Source organism: Acomys minous, assembly GCF_964271855.1.
Source record: "Acomys minous genome assembly, chromosome: 20".
NCBI lineage: Eukaryota > Metazoa > Chordata > Mammalia > Rodentia > Muridae > Acomys > Acomys minous.
The window spans coordinates 24948921-24968903 of NC_140502.1; the positions used below are offsets into that span (position 1 = coordinate 24948921).

The 19983-nt window shown below is 56.1% G+C and overlaps 2 protein-coding genes across 6 annotated transcripts; both read right to left on the reverse strand.

Annotated features, from left to right (window-relative positions):
- Window positions 1–758: 758 nt before the first annotated feature.
- On the reverse strand, window positions 759–5269 carry FAM98C (family with sequence similarity 98 member C). Of its 2 annotated transcripts, XM_084771137.1 has the most exons (8): window positions 5144–5269; window positions 4877–5022; window positions 4643–4777; window positions 3748–3953; window positions 2588–2665; window positions 2384–2500; window positions 1836–2003; window positions 759–1092 (listed from the first exon to the last, which is right to left on the reverse strand). In XM_084771137.1, exons 1-8 carry the CDS (start codon window positions 5182–5184, stop codon window positions 949–951), a joined length of 1035 nt encoding a protein of 344 aa, XP_084627263.1. In that variant the 5' UTR covers window positions 5185–5269; the 3' UTR covers window positions 759–948. The 2 variants fall into 2 exon arrangements, with proteins under 2 accessions (XP_084627263.1, XP_084627264.1); XM_084771138.1 differs by lacking the exon at window positions 1836–2003.
- Window positions 5270–8524: 3255 nt separating this feature from the next.
- On the reverse strand, window positions 8525–19413 carry SPRED3 (sprouty related EVH1 domain containing 3). Of its 4 annotated transcripts, none has more exons than XM_084771251.1 (6): window positions 19357–19413; window positions 17716–17803; window positions 16382–16550; window positions 16196–16272; window positions 11771–11917; window positions 8525–11126 (listed from the first exon to the last, which is right to left on the reverse strand). In XM_084771251.1, exons 2-6 carry the CDS (start codon window positions 17797–17799, stop codon window positions 10458–10460), a joined length of 1146 nt encoding a protein of 381 aa, XP_084627377.1. In that variant the 5' UTR covers window positions 17800–17803; window positions 19357–19413; the 3' UTR covers window positions 8525–10457. The 4 variants fall into 4 exon arrangements, with proteins under 4 accessions (XP_084627377.1, XP_084627374.1, XP_084627375.1 ...); XM_084771248.1 differs by having other exon boundaries at window positions 17623–17803; XM_084771249.1 differs by having other exon boundaries at window positions 17623–17803; window positions 19353–19373.
- Window positions 19414–19983: the final 570 nt, after the last annotated feature.

Here is a 19983-nt window from a genome sequence, read left to right on the forward strand (position 1 = left end):
GTATTTGGGCTCCAGTTGCGTCATCCCCCCCCCCCCAACAACCCACTTCCTAGGATAAGGAGTCTAAAGCTTAGTAGGGCTGAGCCCACAGGGTCGGGGGGCCAGGCTCACACCTGTTTTAGAACTTGAAGCTCCAAACCAGGGGAGCACGGGCAACTGTTGGCTTGGTCGGGAGATTGCGAGAGAGCGGAGGCGACAGAGGCAGCGTGTGTGAGCCGTCTTCCTCTGCTCGGAGGCTCTGTCCCCTCCACTCATCTTCCCTTTCCACATCTCACCTCCTGCATTAACCATCCCGCATGCACGCGGGCCTCCCTGTTCCTACCTCAGGGCCTTTGGACACGCTAGCTGTTCCCTTTATCCGAAATGTTCTTTACCAGAGAGGTCTGTATGGTTCGCCTTCTCTAGAGCTTTGCTCAAGTGACACCCCCTTGGGGAGGCCTCACGGAACTCAGAGATGTCATGCACACGTTTTGGGACCCTCCCCTCCCGCTTAAGTGTCTGCCCCCTCCTCGCCCGGAACAGCTCCCCAAGGGCAGAGATATTTGCCTGTATTGTCCCACAGTGTCCCAGGTGCCCAGCACAGGGTTGGTATCAGGGAGCGCCTGTCAAGTGTTGACCGATGATTCAGTGTGTCCTTCCCCTCACCCACGTGAAAAGCAAAAGGCTGGCCCGGACCTGGGGACAGAAGCCCACCGCCCCTCCACGTTCCCACCCCCACCCCCACCCCCGAGCTGGTCCCCAAACAGATCCTATAACCATCAAAAGAATTAAATTTATTTTCGGACAACATGGTTCATAGTGTTGAGTGGTGGGTGGGCGTAGGGCGTGTAGGGTCTCCGCACAGGCAAGGCTGGGCTTGGTGAGAGAAACCCTCATAGTGACACCCCAGGATTCTCAACAGCCCCCCCCACCCCCTGGCCGAACCTACAGCTGGCCCTGGAGGACCCGTCACTTTTTCTTCTTTCTGCGGCTCCAGCGCTGTTGGCCAGCTCTTCCCCTTCCTCCATCCTCTCTTCGGCTCTTCCAGGTGGGCATGGGAGCCTCCAGCTCACCGGGACGCCCCCCACGGTCTGGCACGTCACCCATAAGCACCTGAGAGTCGATTAGACTCAAGTCTCAGTAAGGGGCAAAAAGCTGGGTGCATTGGTGTACCCCACCATCCTAGCATTTGGGAAAATGGAGGAAGATTGAGAGTTTGGGGCCAGCCTCATGTCCACAGAGTGAGTTGGAGGCTAGCCTGGGCTACATGAGACCCTATCTCAAAAATAAAAGCCTGGTGGTCATACACACCTTTAATCCTGGCACTCAGGGGGCAAAGGCAGGAGCATCTCTGAGTTAGAGGCCAGCCTGGCATACGGATTCTAAAGTATATTTCTTTAAAGACTTATTTATTATTATGTAAATGGTGCTCTGCCTGCATGTACACCTGCACGCCTGAAGAGGGCATCTCATCACATTATAGATGGTTGTGAGCCACCATGTGGTTGCTGGGAATTGAACTCAGGACCTCTGGAAGAGCAGTCAGTGCCCTTAACCTCTGAGCCGTCTCTCTAGCCCTGGTCTATAGATTCTAGAACAGCAAAAGCTACAGAGAAACCCCGCCCCCGTCTGTCTCTCAAATATATGTGTGTGTGTGTGTAGTATGTGTGTATATATGTGTGTTTGTATTATGTATATAAATAACTTGCTTCTAGCTGCCATGTAGAGTGGGTAGTTTGAGGCCGGTTGTGTCCAGAGTCCATGTACCAGAGAGAACACTGCACCGAGGGAGAGCCCAAAAGGCCAGTCTGAAGGCCAAGGATGCCTAGACTGCCGGGCCCGGGGTGTGCGCCCACCTTGTTGATTGCGCAGCTGGTCCCTCGGCGGGCAGCCACGCTGGTAGCTGGGACCACACGGGAAAGATCGGCCCGGGCAGCGAGAACGTGTGGGATAGACACCTCAGGTTCTGGAGTCAGAAGCCTTCGGACTGGGGACAGCACAGCCCTCATGGCCTCTCCTTGGGCCTGGGGTGGGGTGGGGTGGGGGGAAGAGCAGACATGGAGAGAGCACGCGAGAGCTCGTCCCTACGCAGGGTCTCTGCGCGCTGGGGCGGGTTGTTCTCCGAGGCGCGGAGCTGGAATCTCCGCACTGGGTAAGCGGAGGCCAGAGGGTCAGGAGTGAGCTACGCGGCAAGCTAAGAGGCAGAAACAAGTTTCTCCCTCCAACCCCCGGCAGGGTCTCTCTGTGTAGCCTTGGCTGTCCTGGACTCGCTTTGTAGACCAGGCTGGCCTCGAACTCACAGCGATTCCCCTGCCTCTGCCTCCCGAGTGCTGGGATGATCAGAGGCGTGCGCCACCACCGCCCGGCTACAAGCCTGCTCATTCCTGCTAAGGTCCCCACACACCTCTGCCCGGTCACCCCAGTGGAAAGCAGATGTCGTGAGGTCCAGGCGCTTCAGGAGGAGGCAGCGGCGGCAGCGGTACTGTTCTGTCAGACTTTGTGACAGAGACTCTAGGGCTTCCTGGAAGACAAGGTCTCAGTCACGCCAAGGGTCCCCGCCTCTGGGCGGCGGCTACTGCTCACAGCCGGTCTACACTCGCGCTCTTACCCATCGCGGGGCGTCCAGCGGCGAGTTGAGGAGAGGCTGCAGGGACTCCGGGGGGAGGGAAGGCAGCAGCTCAGAGACCTGGCGGGAGACACGGTCAGAAGGCAATGAGCCACACGCAGGATGAACCTTCTCCACGGCTCCAGTTGCCCTCGGCCGTGTGAACCGGGGTCTCGGACGGAAGCAACGATAGGGGATCTCAGCTGAAGAGCTGCCTCCATCAGCTTGGCCTACGGTAGGCGTGCCTGTTGGAGTATTTTCTTAGTTGCTATTTGTTTGTTTGTTTTATTTTATTTATTATTATGTATTACACCTGCAGGCCAGGAGAGGGGTTATAGATGGTTGTGAGCCACCATGAGGTTGCGGGGAATTGAACTCAGGACCTTTGGAGGAGCAGTCAGTGCTCTTAACCTCTGAGCCGTCTCTGCAGCCTTAATTGCTAGGAGTGCCTAGTCCACTGTGGCCAGTGCCAGTGCCCTCTCTGGGCAGATGGGGCTGGACCCATCTTTTAAATCCCTTTTTTTTTTTAAAGTTTCTATAAGGCTGGAGAGATGGCTCAGAGGTTAACAGCACTGACTGCCCTTCCAGTAGGTCCTGAGTTTAATTCCCAGCAACCACATGGTGGCTCAAACATGTATAATGAGATCTGGTGCCATCTTCTGGCCTGCAGGTGAAAATGCAAGCAGAGCACTGGATACGTAATAATAAATAAATATCTATTTATAATATCTATTTATATTATTAACTATTTTTTAAATATATTATTATCTATTATATTATTATCTATATCTATACTATATAGTATTATATATTATATAATAGATATAATATATCTATTAAATATCTATTTATAAATAAATAAATAAACCTGAAGGAGCGAGCTAGTTGCCTTGGTTTTCCTCACTGATGGGCTGTATAAACTGAAACAAACCCTTTCCTTCCCCAAGCTGGGGTTTGTTTGTTTATTTATTTATTTATTTATTTTTGGATTTTTTTTGTATTTTATTTGTTTATTTGTTGTCAGTATTTTATCACAGCAAAAAGCAAATTAGAGGTCTAAAACCATCCCTGTCGTTAGGTCAATTCATTCTAGAGCTAGTTTTGAAGACAGGAGCCGCTCCCCAAGTAACGTAGCTCAAGAGGGGACTACGGCGTCCCTGTACCTTGTCGTGAAGCTCCCGGAGTAGCTGGCTGGCCAGGGTTCCACGCAGGGGTCTAGGGAGTCCCAGGGCTTGAAGAGTTAGCATCAGTTCCTGAACCGTGCCACCTCCGTCCTTTTCGCCTTCTCCAAAAGTCGGCACAGGGCTGGGATCCGGCCTGAGCCGCAGGTGCAAGAGGCGGGCAGCCTGGAGCTCGGAGCAAAGAAACCCTGAAAACAGAAACATCGGGTGTCCAACCAGAACCTTGGCCCCTCCCCAGGAGTAAGCCTCTCCTCCTTGCACAGCAGCAGGCGGGTCCTCTTCCTCCAGGCGGCTTCCGAACTACCCGACATCTAATTCAACCCACTAAAGCTTTCCGAGGAGAATGCGAAACTCAGCCCTAATCGGAGCCCACCTCCCCAAGGCCCGTAGGCTCCCGCATCAACGCTTCGGCCACGCCCCCTGAAAACCCGCCCCCTACAGAGGCCCCGCCCGCGGCTGGGGCCACGCCCCTTGAGAACCCACCCCCGCGGAGGCCCCGCCCCCTACAGAGGTCCGCCCACCGACGAGGCCATGCCCCCTGAGAACCCGCCCCCTACAGAGGCCCCGCCCGCTGCTGAGGCCCCGCCCCTTGAGAACCCGCCCCCGCGGAGGTCCCGCCCCCTACAGAGGCCCCGCCCACTGACGAGGCCTTGCCCCCTGAGAACCCGCCCCCTACAGAGGCCCCGCCCGCTGCTGAGGCCACGCCCCTTGATGGCCCGCCCCACGGAGGCCCCGCCCACCGCTGATGCCCCGCCCCTGAGAACCCGCCCCACAGAGGCCACGCCCGCTGCTGAGGCCACGCCCCTTGAGAAACCGCCCCCGCTGAGGCCCCGCCCACTGCTGAGGCCACGCCTCCCCAGGGGCCTCCCAGGCTCACGCAGCAGGCGCAGGCCGCCGCCGGGCTCCCGCAGCCCCGTGGCGCCGTCTCCTCCGCAGAGCGCGCGATCGGGGCAGTGCAACGCCCGCAGCAGGCCGGCCAACTGCCACAGGAACTCTTCCTCTGCATCCGGGCCTGCGGGAGGAGGAGGGGGGAGGAAGCCATCAGAGTGCGGCGTGGGGTCCGGCCACCCCGCGGTCCACCCCCACCCCACCCCCCCAGCTCCGTACGCACCGTGGCCGGCGCGCAGCACTGCGGCGCCCTCCTCTCGCCGCTCCAAAGCGCCCAAAGCCGTCAGCTCGTCCGCCAGCCGCGCGCACAGCGCCCTGAAGTCCGCACACGACGGGCCCCGAGACGCAGCCTCTGGGAGGGCAGCGTACCTGCGGCGGGGCGAGCGTCAGGGCCAGTCCCCCTCTGCGTCCGCGTCCCCAAGCGGGCGCGCACTTCCCACACCCCCACCCCACCCCACACCCCCGCAAGCCGCACCGCAGATCCTCTTACCCCAGAGTCAGCAGGTCACCGGCCACCGTGGCCCCATCCATGGCAGCTTCGCCTGGGGACCCCGCGAGCGCGCCCCCTTCCGCCCCGGGACAGGCTCCGCCCCGAGGGCACCGCCTCCCATCCCTCCCCCGCCTCCCTCCAGCCTCTATCCAATCATATCCTGGTGCGAAGGAGCTTCGGCGCTCCGACTGGCTCGGCAGGCTCGCCAACCCGCCCCCCTCAGGGAGCTTGTCCACGGTTGTAAATTTTACAGCGTGAGGTTAGGGTCCGAGAGGCCGCGGGGAGGCTTGGGTGTTTCTACTGCTGGGGACTTAAAGGCAAAAAGCGACTTGTTTTCCTTTCCCATTCTGTTTTGTTTTGTTTCGTTTTTTCGAGACAGGGTCTCTCTGTGTAGCCTTGGCTGTCCTGGACTCGCTCTGTAGACCAGGCTGGCCTCGAACTCACAGCGATCCGCCTGCCTCTGCCTCCCGAGTGCTGGGATTAAAGGCGTGCGCCGCCACCGCCAGGCCCCTTTTTAAATTTTTTTTGTTTGTTTTTTTGAGGCAGGGTCTCGAGATACATGATCATATATATGTACTCCTCAAGCTGCCCTCTTGGTCCTGCTTCCTGTTTCCGTTTGCTGGTTGACAGGCGTGCGGCACGCCCGGCTGCCCTTTGTTCTGAGCGCACCCCAGACCGAAAGTCCACCCAACTAGTTTCCACCTTAAGGTTAGGAGGTGTTGGCACATTCACTCTCCCACCGCCGCTCGGCCCTCCTTGCGCATCACAGTGGGCTCCTGTGCTGTCCATCCTCCCTCCCAAGAGGCCTTTGACAGAGGGAGCAGATGCCACTGAGAGACAGCACCCTAGCGGGGAGGCAAGCAGACAGCGCTAGGGGGTGACTTCTCCACTAACCGGCTCATGTTCCTACCAAATTGGTTTTTTCCCACCTATGTAACTGGGGTCCGAGGGCAATAAATTTTATGTGCACCGTTGTTTTGTCTGCATGAGTGTGTGCACGCTTCGTGTGCGCCCTGTGCCCATGCCAGTCAGAAGGCATACAGTCCCGTGGAATTGGAGTTACAGACAGTTGTGTGCCGCCATGTCTTCTGCAAGGACAAGTGTGCAGAACCACGGAGCCAACACGCCCAGCCATTAATATATTAAATAAAATGGGTGTCTCTCACTATGTATTCCAGGCTGACCAGCTGAAGACTGTCCTAGCCCTGACTCCCTAGGTCTCTGGGACTACCAGAGTTTGTACCACACCCAGCGTTTCAAGCACTCCTTTTATTTTTAAAGATTTATTATATAGTATTCTGCCTGCATGTACACCTGCAGGCCAGAAGAGGGCTCACTATAGATGGCTGTGAGCCACCATGTGGTTGCTGGGAATTGAACTCAGGACCTCTGGAATAACAGACAGTGCTCCTAACCTCTGAGCCATCTCTCCAGCCCTCAAACGCTCACTCTTAAAGGTATCTGGGAAGATTAATTGGTCCATATGTTAAGATGCTTAAAAGGGCTCGATACATCCTCAGTTAATAAGAAGTAAAGCCAGGCACAATGGAGCACACCTTTAATCCCAGCACTCGGGAGGCAGAGGCAGGTAGATCACTGTGAGTTCGAGGCCAGCCTGGTCTACAAAGTGCATCCATGACAGCCAAGGCTACACAGAGAAACATTGTATACATAATAAATTTTTAAAAATCTATGGGACTCTGGTTGGAGAGAGGGCCCAGCTAGGACCTGGGTTCAGTTCCAGCAACTGCACAGTAGCTCCCCACTGCAACTCTAGATCTGACGGCAGCCAGGTGGTGCACATACACACATATACAAAAGCTAACAGTAATAAAACGCAAATGAAAGATCTCCCTTTAAAACCATGGGCTCTTTCCAAACACCCCCTGTCCTCCCCCCCCCTTCCCTCTCACACACAATACCTGTGCCACCACAGGGAGAACCCCAAGAACGTACCGTCGGTCTGTCCCCTGCCCAGGGGCCTTACACACACACAGCTACAGATAGCCTTTGAAAATCCAAATCATTGCCGGGCATGGTGGCCCACGCCTTTAATCCCAGCACTCCAGAGGCAGAAGCAGGCGGATCTCTGTGAGTTCAAGGCCAGCCTGGGTACAAAGAGACTCCAGGACAGTCAAGGCTACACAGAGAAACCCTGTCTTGAAACCCTCCCCTCCCCCCCAAAAAAAATCCAAAGCATACTCAGGAGCCTTCCTGAGGCTCCATCTCCCTCACTCAGGGTGACAAAGTGTGCACAGTGTCATTCAAAGCTCAACAGCCCTTGCCATCCTTTTGTCCCAGGATTCCCCTTGCTTAAATTCACTTCCAATTTACCAGATACACCCCACACACACACACACACACCTTAGTGACTGGTGCTGGCCAACCCCTGCACACACCCACAGAACTTTCTCACCTCCTTCAGGGTTTTATTTAAATTGGTGTCCACCGCGTCACCGACCAGTGACACACAGGGTGTTGAGTAATGTACTTGAGTGACTGGGCATAGAAAACCCAGCTGGATGGTCAGCTTGGGCTGAAAGATGCACAGGGGGAAAAAGTCCAGTACTTCCGGTAAACAAAGGGACAGGACGTGCCAACACAAATAAAGACCAGGCTGAGACACTGTCACAGACATTTCTTGGAGCAGATCTCAAAGCGCCCCCTCCCCCCCTCCAACGACAAGGCTGGGTCTTAGGCCACCCACGCGCCCCCATCCTCCCTCCACTGCAGCCCGCACTGACACTATCAATACTGAGGTCACAGACTGGCTTGGAATCAAGATCAGAAGGATAAATGTTGGTTGGCATACCTCCCCACCCCACCAAAAAAAAAAAATCTGGGTGGCAAGCAGCTGAGAAATTGTGCCTGGGGGCTCCAGGGTCTGAGGTCTTCCTGGCTCCCCAGGGTTCAACCCTCCATTGCACCCCCCCCCAGATATGGGGGCAATGAAAGGCAATCATGGATCAGAGGTGGGCATCAGCAGGGAACAGGGCCGGGGGACCCTCTTCCTAGTCCCCACTGCTTAGTCTGAAAATCTCACAGCACCATACAGCATTCTGGTCACCACCCCACCCACCCCAGCCCCGTCCCCCGCCCCCCCCCTTCCCATAACGAGGTAGGTTAAGAATGGAGCTTCCTCCCCCTCCCCCCAGCCCTCAGGCTCACCAAGGAAGGGGAGGGGGTCCGAGGCACAGAGAGCGGGTGGGGACCCAGCCCGCCCCAGTCCCTCTGCCCTCAGCTCAGGTGGGTCTGACAAGTGATGAGAGCTGGGCAGGGAGGAATGGGAAGAAAACCAACCCCCTTCTTCCCCACTCCTCTCTCTCTCTCTCTCACCCATCCCAGGGACTTGGTTGCGAGAGCTGAATCACAGGTTCCGGATACAATAAATAGTTAATAATTTAAAGGAAGCGACACAGATGTTAAGTCCCTTGAACCCCAGTCTGCGGTGATGTAGGATGGTTAAGTACGCTTTCCCGGGGGGGGGGGGGGGCTTAAGGCTGCACGACGTAGGTGTTAAGCCCATAAGCTCTGAGATCTTGGTTCCCCCTATCCAGGACACCAGATCCTAGGTATGGTGGACACCCCACTCTTAGGGAAAAGAAGGAAAAACATGGGGAAAGTGCTGTGAATCTGTGCAGTATCTTCCAGAGTGACTCCCAACTGAGACGAGCCTGAATGAGTCAGGGGGTCATGGTATTGTGTGTGTGGGGGGTCTGTTGAGGTCAGGGATGGTGGGGGCTTCTGTGGAGAAGGGCGGGCCTTCCTCTGAGGTCCCTTCCTGGCTTGGCTTGTACAATCCTCTGTGGCTATGCCAGGTCCCAATGGTGGGAAGAGGGGAATGGCCTGGGGTGGCCCCAGATTCCAGGCATCTGAACGCACGTGTTGCAAGTGTCCGCCGCTCCCCACCTCCTCAAGGATAAAGGGGGGAAGTGCTGGGACATAGCATTTTCTGTAGATGGTGGGACTCGGGGGGGGGGGGATCAGGTAGTGAGGAAATCTATCTGGGGGCTTCTTCAGTCTAGAAGTACTTTGAATTAATTCGAGAAAATCCAGAGTCTAAAGGAACTGAAGGCTTAGGGCATCTCGTTGCCGAATATCTCTGGTATGAAAGGACCAAGGTCTCAGGCCAAAAACAATCCCAGGACTGTGAGGGCTTGAACCCCGGCCCCTAAGGGTCAATAGTATCTGTGTCTTAGACCCAGCGCTCTTAAAGCACCTTGGAGTTGCTCTAGAGCTGAGTCAAGGGATGAGAGGCCTGGGTTACCATGACCACCGCATCTTCTAAGAGCCAGGCTCCAGGCCAGCCTGGAGGAGATTGGGGCAGTAGCTAGAAGGAAGGCGAAGTTCCAAATCATTTGAGGGGTGGCAGGGAGCGGGGAAAGAGTCTTAAAATTCAGGCCTAAGCACTAGAAACCAGTGCACTGGGTCCAAAGTGCTGGTGGCCGTCAGGTACCAGGCACCTTGGAGCCCAGTTCTCAAAAACTGCTAGCTCGAGGGCTGCCTGTTTGGTCCCTGGCTCAACCACCTTGGTGTCTGATATCCAGACCTCGCTGAGCTCTGGAAAGGGCCTCCCAAGCCATTTGGATCAGAAAAACACCTCATGTCTGAGGATAACTACTGACAGTGCATTTTAAACCCTGGGGACACTAGGGAATCCGAGGGTCACTCGCACATGAACTGATGGCAGTATGTGGACTCCTAGGCCTGGGTAGACTCCAGGCCAGTAGCAGGTGATTCCAAACCGTCCTGGCGTCTCTAAGACAGGAGGATTTGGTGGCCCACTGGGGCTATAAGAACACCCAGATGCAGGAATACCAGGCCCCGGCTGAAAATTCCAAGGATCGGTTTCCGGTGAATCTGGGTCCTCTGATTTCAAGGTCTAAGTCATTTGATATAGGGTAAGGTTTTAGCTAGCAACTTCCGACTAATTTGGGGGCCGTAATATGAGTGTTACAACGTCAAATATGACTTGAAGTCTGGGCTGGGCATTTAGACAGAGAGTCGGGGTGTCAAGATCCCTGGGGCCTCTGAGACGCAGTGTTTGGAGATGTCGTAAGTCTCCTCGGTGGGGAACGGGGAGGGCTCCGGGGTCCCCTTGACAGACATCCTGGTGAAGCCGGGTCTGGGATCTCAGTCCTAGGTTTGGGATCCCGGTACCAGATCTGGGATCTCTCAAATCCATCCAAGTCCCAAGTCCCAGATGTGCCTACGTTTGAGTTTTAAGTTCGTATGAAGATCAGGGTCCTGGACCTTTGATTTGTTTGTTTGTTTGTTTGTTTTCGGACTGACTTCCAAACCAGCCCAATGATCCTCACCGCGCAGCCTCCTCGTGGCGACCCCCGCAGCCCGCACAGCCGCAGCGCGCCGCAACCCAGTGACAGGCGCGCAGGGGTGCGTAGCAGCAGAGGCAGGGGACTGCCAGGGACAGCGCCGCCAGAGCAGCCCAGCGGGCAGCAGGGCGCGGGTGGCCCGGCTCACAAGCACAGGGGTCCGAGAAGTCACCCTCGGCGTCTGACAGGCAGTGGTACAGCAAGCTCTCGGCGCACCACAGGCAGCTGAGCCTGCGCACTAGCAGGCGACCTGGGTCTGGGGCTTCTGCGCAGCGCCCACCACGCCCATCTGCACGGCGGCGGAAGAGTGCTCGGCAGTGCACACAGCGCGCAGCCTCCTCAGCCTCTGGGGAGGTCTTGGCTGGAGCAGGGGTGGGGCCCGGCCCCGGGGGTGGACGAGCAGGGGGTGCTGGGGGTGCAGCCTCGGTGAGAGGGGCAGGGAGTGACACGGGGGGACCCAGGGCTGCACCCCTCAATGCACCAGTCTTGGCGAAGCGCACGACGCAGGTGGACAGGGCAAGAGGTGGTGGCGCTGGTCCAGATCTTCGGTAGTCCTCATAGCCTCGGCCGCCCCAGCCCTGGCTCCCTGCTCTGGCTAGGGACTCTGAGGGTTCTGGAATCCCAGTGAACGGCAAAAGCGGTGGGTAGCTCTGCAGAGCCAAGGGACAAGGTTAGGTGCATCTGCAACTCACTCAGTCCCCGTAGGCTACCCAGCTTCAGAAGACCCAAAATCTCAGAAAGCAGCCGCGGGCATCAGTCAAAAGCGACTGCATCCTCCCAAACTCTCTTGCGTTCGGAGAGTCCCAAGCCTGTTCTTCATCTAATGTCGCCGCCCACCGCGGACAGAGGAAGGTAGGCAGCAAGCATATACCTTAAAGACCAGTTTGGAATCACTCAACCCCCACCCCCCACCCCACCCCAGTCTCTCCTTCAGGATAAACAGCCTTAAGGAGCCCTTCCACAGGGCCGGCATCTTCTAACATGTTCGAAAACCTGCCCACGTCATCCCCCGAGGCCCTCCATAAACTACATGGTCCTCAATTCTCCCAGAGAGCTAGGGACACTTAGAAGCTCCTACGAACCCAGCCCTGGGAATTGAACCCGGTTCTTCCAGCGCCTTTCCCTGTGCCGTGCAAGCGCTCTATCCCAGGGCTCTACCTGTTCTGCTACCACCTTCTTGCTCAGTCAGGCTTGCCAATTCCCTGGGATCTGTGCCCCTCCTCATCATAGCTGGGCTCCAGCCTCCGTCAGCTTAGGATGCTGCCCGCGGAGAGGAGGGGGGCGGAGGGCGTACCTGAGCGGAGGAGCGGCGATGTTGTGGGGGCGTGGCCGGTGCGAAAGCCGATGCTGACTCCACTGTGACTATGGGAGCGGCGGCGCCAGCTGTGGGAGGGGTCTCCTGGCGGCTGTGACTGGAGGAGGAGTCGCTGTCCACGTGGGACTGAGGGAGATTGGTGAGGCCTCAGAGCTGGGAGCATCCCAACCCAAGATGATGATGCCCTTTACACAGCTCTCCCTGGGTGAGCGAAGGGCTCTGCAGCTAGGGAGGCCTGGACTCAAAACCTTTCCTCTGCCACTGACGCGGCTGTGTGTCAAGTGAGCTTACCTCTGGGCCTAAGTGTCCTCCTCTTAAGACGGGAGTCAACGCAGTCCCTGTTCACAAGGCTATCCAGTCCCTCACCCACCCGTGCGCCTGGGCAAGAGCTGTTCCCACCCTAAGCCCTTGCTAGTGGATTCTGGACACGTCCATTTGGCCACTCCCCCAGCCCCTCAGTGGTGGGGTCCACCTCGTCTCATTCCTTGCTACAACCCTTGCTTTTTTTTTTTTTTTTGAGACAGGGTCTCTCTGTGTAGCATGGAACCGCTTTGTAGACCAGGTTGGCCTCGAACTCACAGCGATCTGCCTGCTTCTGCCTCCCCACCCCCACCCCACCCGGAGTGCTGGGATTAAAGATGTGCGCCACCGCTGCCCGGCTGGCCCTTGCTTGTTTATGAAGAGTCTTACTCTTACATAGCCCACATCACCTAGCTTCCTCAGGAGTAGCTGGGATCATAGGCATCTTCGAGACATGGGCATTATTTCTACCAGAGTCCAAGCTATGGGCCATCACACCGTCCCCTCCCTTCCCAAAAGCCCACTTCCTTGGCCAGTCAGTACACTCCTGCCTCATTTTCTTTTCGTTTGTTTGTTTGTTTGTGAGACAGGGTCTCTCTGTGTAGCCTTGGCTGTCCTGGACTCACTTTGTAGACCAGGCTGGCCTCGAACTCACAGCAATCCACCTGCCTCTGCCTCCCGAGTGCTGGGATTACAGGTGTGCGCCACAGAGCCCGGCTCCTGCCGCATTTTCTTTTTCTTTCTTTCTTTCTTTCTTTCTTTTTTTTTTTTTTTTTTTTTTTTTGGTTTTTATTTTTATTTATTTTTATTTTTTATTTTTTGGCTTTTCAAGACAGGGTTCCTCTGTGGTAGCCTTGGCTGTCCTGGACTTCCGTTGTAGACAGGCTGGCCTTGAACTCAGAGGTTCGCCTGCATCTGCCTCCCAAACGCTGGGATTAAAGGTGTGCGCCACCACTGCCCAGCCCACCTGCTGCATTTTCACTACAGCTCAAAAGGCTGTTTTCCCCACCTACACGTCTTTTTTTTTTTCCTACCCAAACCAGGCCCCCTCTGCTTTATCAGCCGAGGCCCCACTTCTCCTCAGGCACTCTGCTCTCGCTTCTGCAACCTGGACACAACTCCTACCTCATCTGCTCACAGCCTCGCACCTACACCCATTGAACACCACCACACGCTGGACACAAAAGCCACGATCACAGTTTCCAGCCCGGAAGAAGAGCCCCACACACAGAAACTACGCCTGGCTGCTGGAGGGCCCCCCGCACCCCCCCCCACTCCATCCCTCCCGACCCTGGGAGCCTCTTCCACCCAACAGACTGCTTTTGTTGTTCCCAGTGGCCTCAGGAACTCCCAAAATGCACCTGGATACTCTGTGCCTCGTACATTTTCATTTCATGCGTGTATTCAGCCTGTTTACTGAAGGAGAACCAGGCACTGTCTGAGGGAAGGAAGGAACTAGCAGAAGAGCCTTGGCCTCTGGGAGCTGACACGCTAGCAAGGAGAGTGGGTAGGGCACTGTCTTAGAAAGTGGTGGTACGGGCTGGAGAGATGGCTCGGTGGTTAAGAGTGCCACCTGCTCTTCCAGAGGTCCTGAGTTCAATTCCCAGCAACCACATGGTGGCTCACAACCATCTAATGTAATCTGATACTCTCTTCTGCAGATAAAGCACTCATATGCAATAAATAAAGTAAATAAATCTTAAAAAAAAAAAAGATAGAAAGTGGTGGCAGCGGTTTGTACCAGATAAAGGGCATTGGAGATTATAAAGAAGTGGGAGGTGGGTGTAAAAATTTCCTTTATTTTGTTTTTGAGACAGGTTTGTTTTGTTTTGTTTTGTTTCCTATGTAGCCCCGGCTGTAGACCAGAGAGCTCCCTGCCTCTGCCTCCCAAGCGCTAAGGTTAAAGTGCCGCCCATGTGTGTTTTATATATTCCAAGATGGCCTGGCATCTATAACATAAGCCAAGGATGACCTTGATGTTCGGTTCCCCTTCCTCCACCTCCCACTGCTGGGATTACAGATGCCGCCGGTGAATCCAAGCCAGAGCTCTGTGTGCGTGTGAGGTGCGAGGCAAGCGGCCTGCTAAGCAAGCCACACAGCCCAACCTGAAAGTGCCATCTGTAATAGGCTGCTCAGTGAGGCCACCAGGAGGACATGTGAATAAGGCCTCAAAAGAAAAGACGGTAAGTCAGAGCTGAAGGACGGTTTTAGACAGAAGCGCCCCGGGACAGAGATACAACAAGCCTTGTGGCCATAAGAATGAGGGGTCTGCTGGTGTGGTGGCGCACGCCTTTAATCCCAGCACTCGGGAGGCAGAGGCAGGCGGATCACTGTGAGTTCGAGGCCAGCCTGGTCTACAAAGTGAGTCCAGGACAGCCAAGGCTACACAGAGAGACCCTGTCTCGAAAAAAAAAAAAAAGAAAGAAAGAAAGAAAGAACAACACTAAGGAAGGGAGAGAGGAAGAAAGAAGGCTAGAGAGATGGCTCAGCAGTTAAAGGCACTGGCTGCTCTTCCAGAGGGTCCTGGTTTGAGTCCTAGTACCCAGGCAATGAGCTATAACCCAGTCCCAGGGTGAGCCAGCACCGTTAGGCATGCAAATGGGTCCACAGACATACATGCAGGCAAAGCACTCATATACGTTAAAAAGAATTTCTTTAAAAGAAAGCAGAAGCAGCATTGTAACGGATTCTATGGGAAGGAGAAAAAAACAAGAAGCAGCCTGGCCACCAGGCATGGCGATGTACCAGGGACCCCAGCCCGGCCACCAGGCATGGCGATGTACCAGGGACCCCAGCCCGGCCACCAGGCATGGCGATGTACCAGGGACCCCCTGCCTGAGAGGGAACCATCTCTTCTCATTGCCAGCCCTCTCCTAACTATATCATCAGTTCTCCCAACAGAGGCAGGGGGTTCCGCTGATGGTTAGATGAGGTCACTCCTCCACTCACTCAGAACCCTCTATGGCGCCATCACTCAAGGTACAGAAAAAAGCCCTTACAGTGGGCATATAAGATCCCACACCATCTCGGGAGGCAGAGGCAGGCGGATCGCTGTGTGAGTTCGAGGCCACCCTGGTCTACAAAGTGAGTCCAGGACAGCCAGGGCTACACAGAGAGACCCTGTCTTGAAAAACCAAAAAACAAACAAACAAAAAAACCTCCACAACATCTGTCCCTGGGTCACATGACCTGGGCTTTGTACTCAGACTCTGTGGAAAGGAACGAACGACAAGTTTACAAGCCTGCAGCTCGGGCAGTAACTAGAACACAGAATTATCAATTTATAAAAGGGCGGCGGCGGTGAGCACATCTTTAACCCCAGCACTCGGGTCTCTAAGTTCGAGGCCAGCCTGGTCTACAAAGTGAGTACCAGGACAGCCAAGGCTACACAGAGAAACCCTGTCTCCACAAAACAAAGAAACAAACAAAGAAGAATTACCAATTTGTTTGCCTGTGTTTATTTCTTTTTTGTAGTTTATCTTTTTTTCTCTCTGTTTCACACTGGACTAAAGCACCAAGGAGGAGAGGGGGAAAGGAAGTCTGTTTTGCTTACAATTATATCCCTGGTGCCTAAAACACTGCCTGGTACAGGTGCTTTTTAAGGACCCTTGAACAAATGTATGAACCACACACAACAAAACAACTAAACTGGGCAGGGTGTGGGGTGCACCATTATAATCCTACCCCAGAGAGCATCTAGGGCTACAGATCAACCTAGGTCAGAGTAAGAACCTGTGCCCTGCCCAACGCCAATAAATAAATAAATAAAGAGAAGAGTGAACAAGCAAGCCACACATGGTGACACACCAAAAACCTCAGCGCTCGGAGAATCTAAATCCAAGGTCATGCTCAGACACATGTGGAGCTTGAGGCCGGTCTGGGCTACATTAGACCCTATCTCAAAAATAAATTCACAAATACATATAGACGAACCGTAAAGCTACAACCATGGTTGAATCAGCACTACCCGTTTGGCCCTGATATTGTGTCCCTAGCAAGTGGCCTTTCGCCAGCCACACAGCAAGTATTCAGGAATATTTGTAGACTAGAATTAACCCTCTGCCCTCCCAGGGTGAGGGGGAGAAAGGGACCCTTAAGACTCACCGTTAGAGGGCAGGGGGTCTCCGCAGTGTCCTGGGAAGGGGAGGAGGAGGAAGAGGAAGAGGAGGGAGTGAGCGAGCCTAGGGCAGGGAAAGAGGCAGAAGTTAAGTCCCCAGACCCCGGCTTCCCCTTGTCTGCCCCCTCAAGCCTGTGTGCCTGCGCGCATGCGCACGCGCCTACACCGCTCACCTCGGCTCACGGCAGCCAGGGCAGCCAGCAGGCTCTTCTGGAACTCATCAGCCTGCGCAGGACTCTGAAACGTCAGCCCGAACTTGCAGTCGCCCAGGCTCCAGTGGTGGAAGATGGGGTTCACTTTGTTGTAAACCAAGCCTGGCCTCAGGGTACACTCCAAGGTCGTCTGAGAGGCAGGGTAGGGGCTAAGGTCAGACAACCCGAGCCGCGCCGGTGACTTCCAAGCCCCAGCCCCTGGGTACACTCCAGCAGCCTAGCTACGTCATTCCCAATTCCAGGTGTACCTAAACACTAAAGCACCCTAAATTTTAGGGGACACACCTCTGACTCTGCAATAGTCCTCTGACCCCTTGATTTCTATACTTACCTGATTTCTCCCTGGATGTCCCACAGTAGGGAACCTCAAATCTAAAAAGTGAAAATAACCTAACCACGCCTCCTTGGGGGGCGGGGGCGGGAAACAAAAAGGGGTCATTCACACTTTACCGAACATATCAAAAATATTACCGCCACTTCCCTTAGGATGCCTCAATAATCCCCCTGAAAACATACTCAGAGGTATAACTCCTCCTACACAGTCTGTCTTCACCCTATCAATCCGCACTACCTCTACACTGTCCCCGAGGGCTGTGATGCATCCTGCGTTGAGATGCAGCCCTTCCTTTCCCCCCCTCACCCCCCCCAAAGCTTTTCTTTTGAGATAAGGTTTTTCTCACTGCCTAACCCAGGCTGGCCCATTACTTGGCAATCCTCCTGCCACAGTGTCCTTAGTGCTGGGACTAGAAGAAGGAACCTGTGTGACAGAGGACAGTCAAGCAGATGTGACGCTTCTAAGCAGACCCCCACAGATGCCTCCAGATACTTAGGGCAGACAAGGGCCAAGTTGGTAGAGGGCCTCTCCTGGTGAGTATCTGTGAACAAGATGGAGCCCGAGGATGGTTCTGGGCAGGGAGAGGGGACAATGCGCGCGCTGGGCCGGTGGCGGAACAGGCCAGAGTCGGAAGAGGGGCAGGAACGGGTTAGCAAGGCCACTACCGAAGACAGAATTAGCCAGAGAAGCAGCAGACACAAGCTTCCTAATGCCCCACACCACCCCCAAATCCCAGCTCTTAATTGCAAACTCCATCCCGCTGGCTGGTAGGACGACACCGGGTGACTTCTCCTTGTCCCCACCTCCCCCAGCCCCACCCCTCCTTCCCCCAGGGCGCATCCCACTCCCACACCCCGGGGTGGCTCACTTTCTGGTCCCGAAGCCGCTCCCCGTGGATGACGTAGTGCCCCTGGCGGGCCCCCCCCTCGGGCCTGGCCCCTCGGACCCGACAAACGCTCACCTGGCTGAGGCCCCCGCCCCCCACAGGCAGCCAGCCTCCACTGGAGTCATCTCGGGCCATCACCACAGCTCGGACCCGCACCATGTACCTGGACGGGGGAGGGACAGGAACAACACAGGCCGTGAACTCAGATCTTGCTCCCGGTTTTGTTTTTTTTTTTTAAGCTACCCCCACCCACCTCAAACCCTGTCCTCCTCTTTTATCTTTTACCTCTTGATCTACCTCGCCCTCAAGCCAACAGTACCCCCCAAACCCTCTTCTATCATGGCTTCTTTTTTCTTGGTGACATCTTGTCCACCTACCTTTTGCGTATTTACCTTTTCTCACCATACCCACCTTTCCAGCATCTTCCCCCCCCCCCACCCCCATAGCCTGGGTTTGCCACTTCCCCTCCCTTTACTGTTCACTGCCCCCCAGCCCCGGTCTCCTCGCCTCGCCTCACAAACCCATAGCCCCACCCATTGTCGTCCCCCCCGCCCCACAGCTGGGTTCCTGCGCATATGTATTTTCTCTGGAAAATCAACTCAACACCCATGACCCCCAACACTGCCTCCGCATCCCCCCCCCCAAGTCGCCCAGGCCACTGACTGGGTGAGAAACCCTGGCTCTTTTCCCCCCATCACACACACCCCCACCCCTTCCCGGATTTATGAATGAGACCGGATGCAAAGCTCACTGAGTCACCCAGCAACCGGGAGATGGGCAGAGAGCAGAGAGAGAGAGGGAGAACCAGAAATGGCCAGAAAGACAGGCCGAGAAGGAGATGGAGGCAGAGAAAGCCAGCAGCACAAACGGCGACCGAAAAAATATCCGAGGAGCATTTCATTCACAAAAATCAAGGCTGCTCCCTTTGGTCTCAGTTGAGGGAAGCCGAGCAAGAGAGATGGGAGGGGGAGATGACGATCCAGCCCCTCACCCCCGCCCCAACCTTCAGAAACACTTTACCCCGCCCCCCAGCTTAGGGGGGGACGTAGCCCTCCGCCCAGCAATCAGGGTTAGCATCCAGCCACTGTCTGCCCCCCCACCGACCCCCCCAGACTGAGGGACTGTGGAGTACCAACCTTAGGAACCCAGGCAACGAGTTCTAGCCCCCTCCCCCACCCACAGGCTGCCGGGTTTCCCCAGCCCTTCAGGAGGGGAAGGGGCGGCCACAGCGCCCCCAGCCCCCTTTTCTCAATGGGATGGGATTTTGTGAATGAGCAGTCACGTGACACCGCTTCCTTTGTCCGCCCGCCTCCCCCAACAACAGGTGATGCAGGGAAAGAGGGCAGGGGTCCCCCCCCAAAAAAGGCCTAGCTGAGATGGGGCACTGAGATCTCGGGGTATCCTATGTTCCCCACGCATCTATTTTCCCGGAGAGAGTAGTCCTCAGAGTTCCTCAATGGCGAGGGTCCGCGAAGGAATTTTGTGAATGGGGCATCCTCGGAAGAAGTCCAGGACCCCCAAATGGAGACTGGTACCCCCAAATGGCTACCGCGTAGTTTGGGGCCCCCACCCCTCTTGCTCTCCCAGCCAGTATCCGTGGGGTGCAAGGGTGGGCAGAGGGGTGCAGCGGCAGTCCTTGCTGCCCCCTCACCCAGGCAGGCGGTCTCGTCAGCATCCCCCCCCCCAACCCGCCCCCTCGCCGCTCTGGGCACCTGCCTGGGAGGTTCCGGCCGGGCTCCGAGCGGCGGCGACGCGGCCTCCTCCTCCTCCTCCTCCACCTCCTCCTCCTCCTCCTCCACCTCCTCCTCCTCCTGTTGGCTCCCGCTCCCTCGCTGGCTCCGGCGGCGCTAAGAGATGGGCACCGGGAGCCGGGGCAAGGGGGGGAGGGAGGGGGAACCTGGAAGACGTGGGGGGGGGAGGGGGCGGCTGGGGGGGAGGGGTAGGAGCAAGGCGGGCGTACGGGCCCGCTGGGTCCTAGAGCCCGGCTCGGGCTCCAACAGGCACCCCCTACAGCCCCCATTTTCTCGGGACTCAGAAAAGAACCACCCTCCCCTCCCCCCCCCGCCCTTCCACTTAGCTGAACGGTTGGTCCCTGATGATGTGCGAAGGGAAATAGAAGACGGGCCCCCGCGGCCTCGGGGTTCTAGAGAGAAGGTGGTCCATGGTGCGGGCTCGGGATGGGAGGGGCGGGATGCCTGGCAGGGTTCGGAAAGGGGAGGGGCCCGGGAGCCTGAGTCAGGAGGAGGCTTGGATGCTGGAGGAGCCGGGGAGGGTGCGTCACGGAAGGGGCCGGCGGGTGGGGGGCCTTCCGAGCCATCCGAGCGTATACACAGGTTTCTTGGG

Bases quoted from the DNA above. Each gene is read 5' to 3' on its own strand.
- FAM98C (XM_084771137.1), bottom strand. From the start codon at position 5,184: ATGGATGGGGCCACGGTGGCCGGTGACCTGCTGACTCTGGG. The intron at 5,023-5,143 runs GTAAGAGGATCT...GCCCCGCCGCAG, and splicing joins GGTGACCTGCTGACTCTGGG to GTACGCTGCCCTCCCAGAGG. The intron at 2,666-3,747 runs GTACAGGGACGC...GTCTCCCGCCAG, and splicing joins TCCGGGAGCTTCACGACAAG to GTCTCTGAGCTGCTGCCTTC.
- SPRED3 (XM_084771248.1), bottom strand. From the start codon at position 17,799: ATGGTGCGGGTCCGAGCTGTGGTGATGGCCCGAGATGACTCCAGTGGA. The intron at 16,273-16,381 runs GTGAGCGGTGTA...TCCCTGCCCTAG, and splicing joins CCTGGCTGCCGTGAGCCGAG to GCTCGCTCACTCCCTCCTCT. The intron at 11,918-16,195 runs GTGAGTCTTAAG...AATCTCCCTCAG, and splicing joins AGACCCCCTGCCCTCTAACG to TCCCACGTGGACAGCGACTC.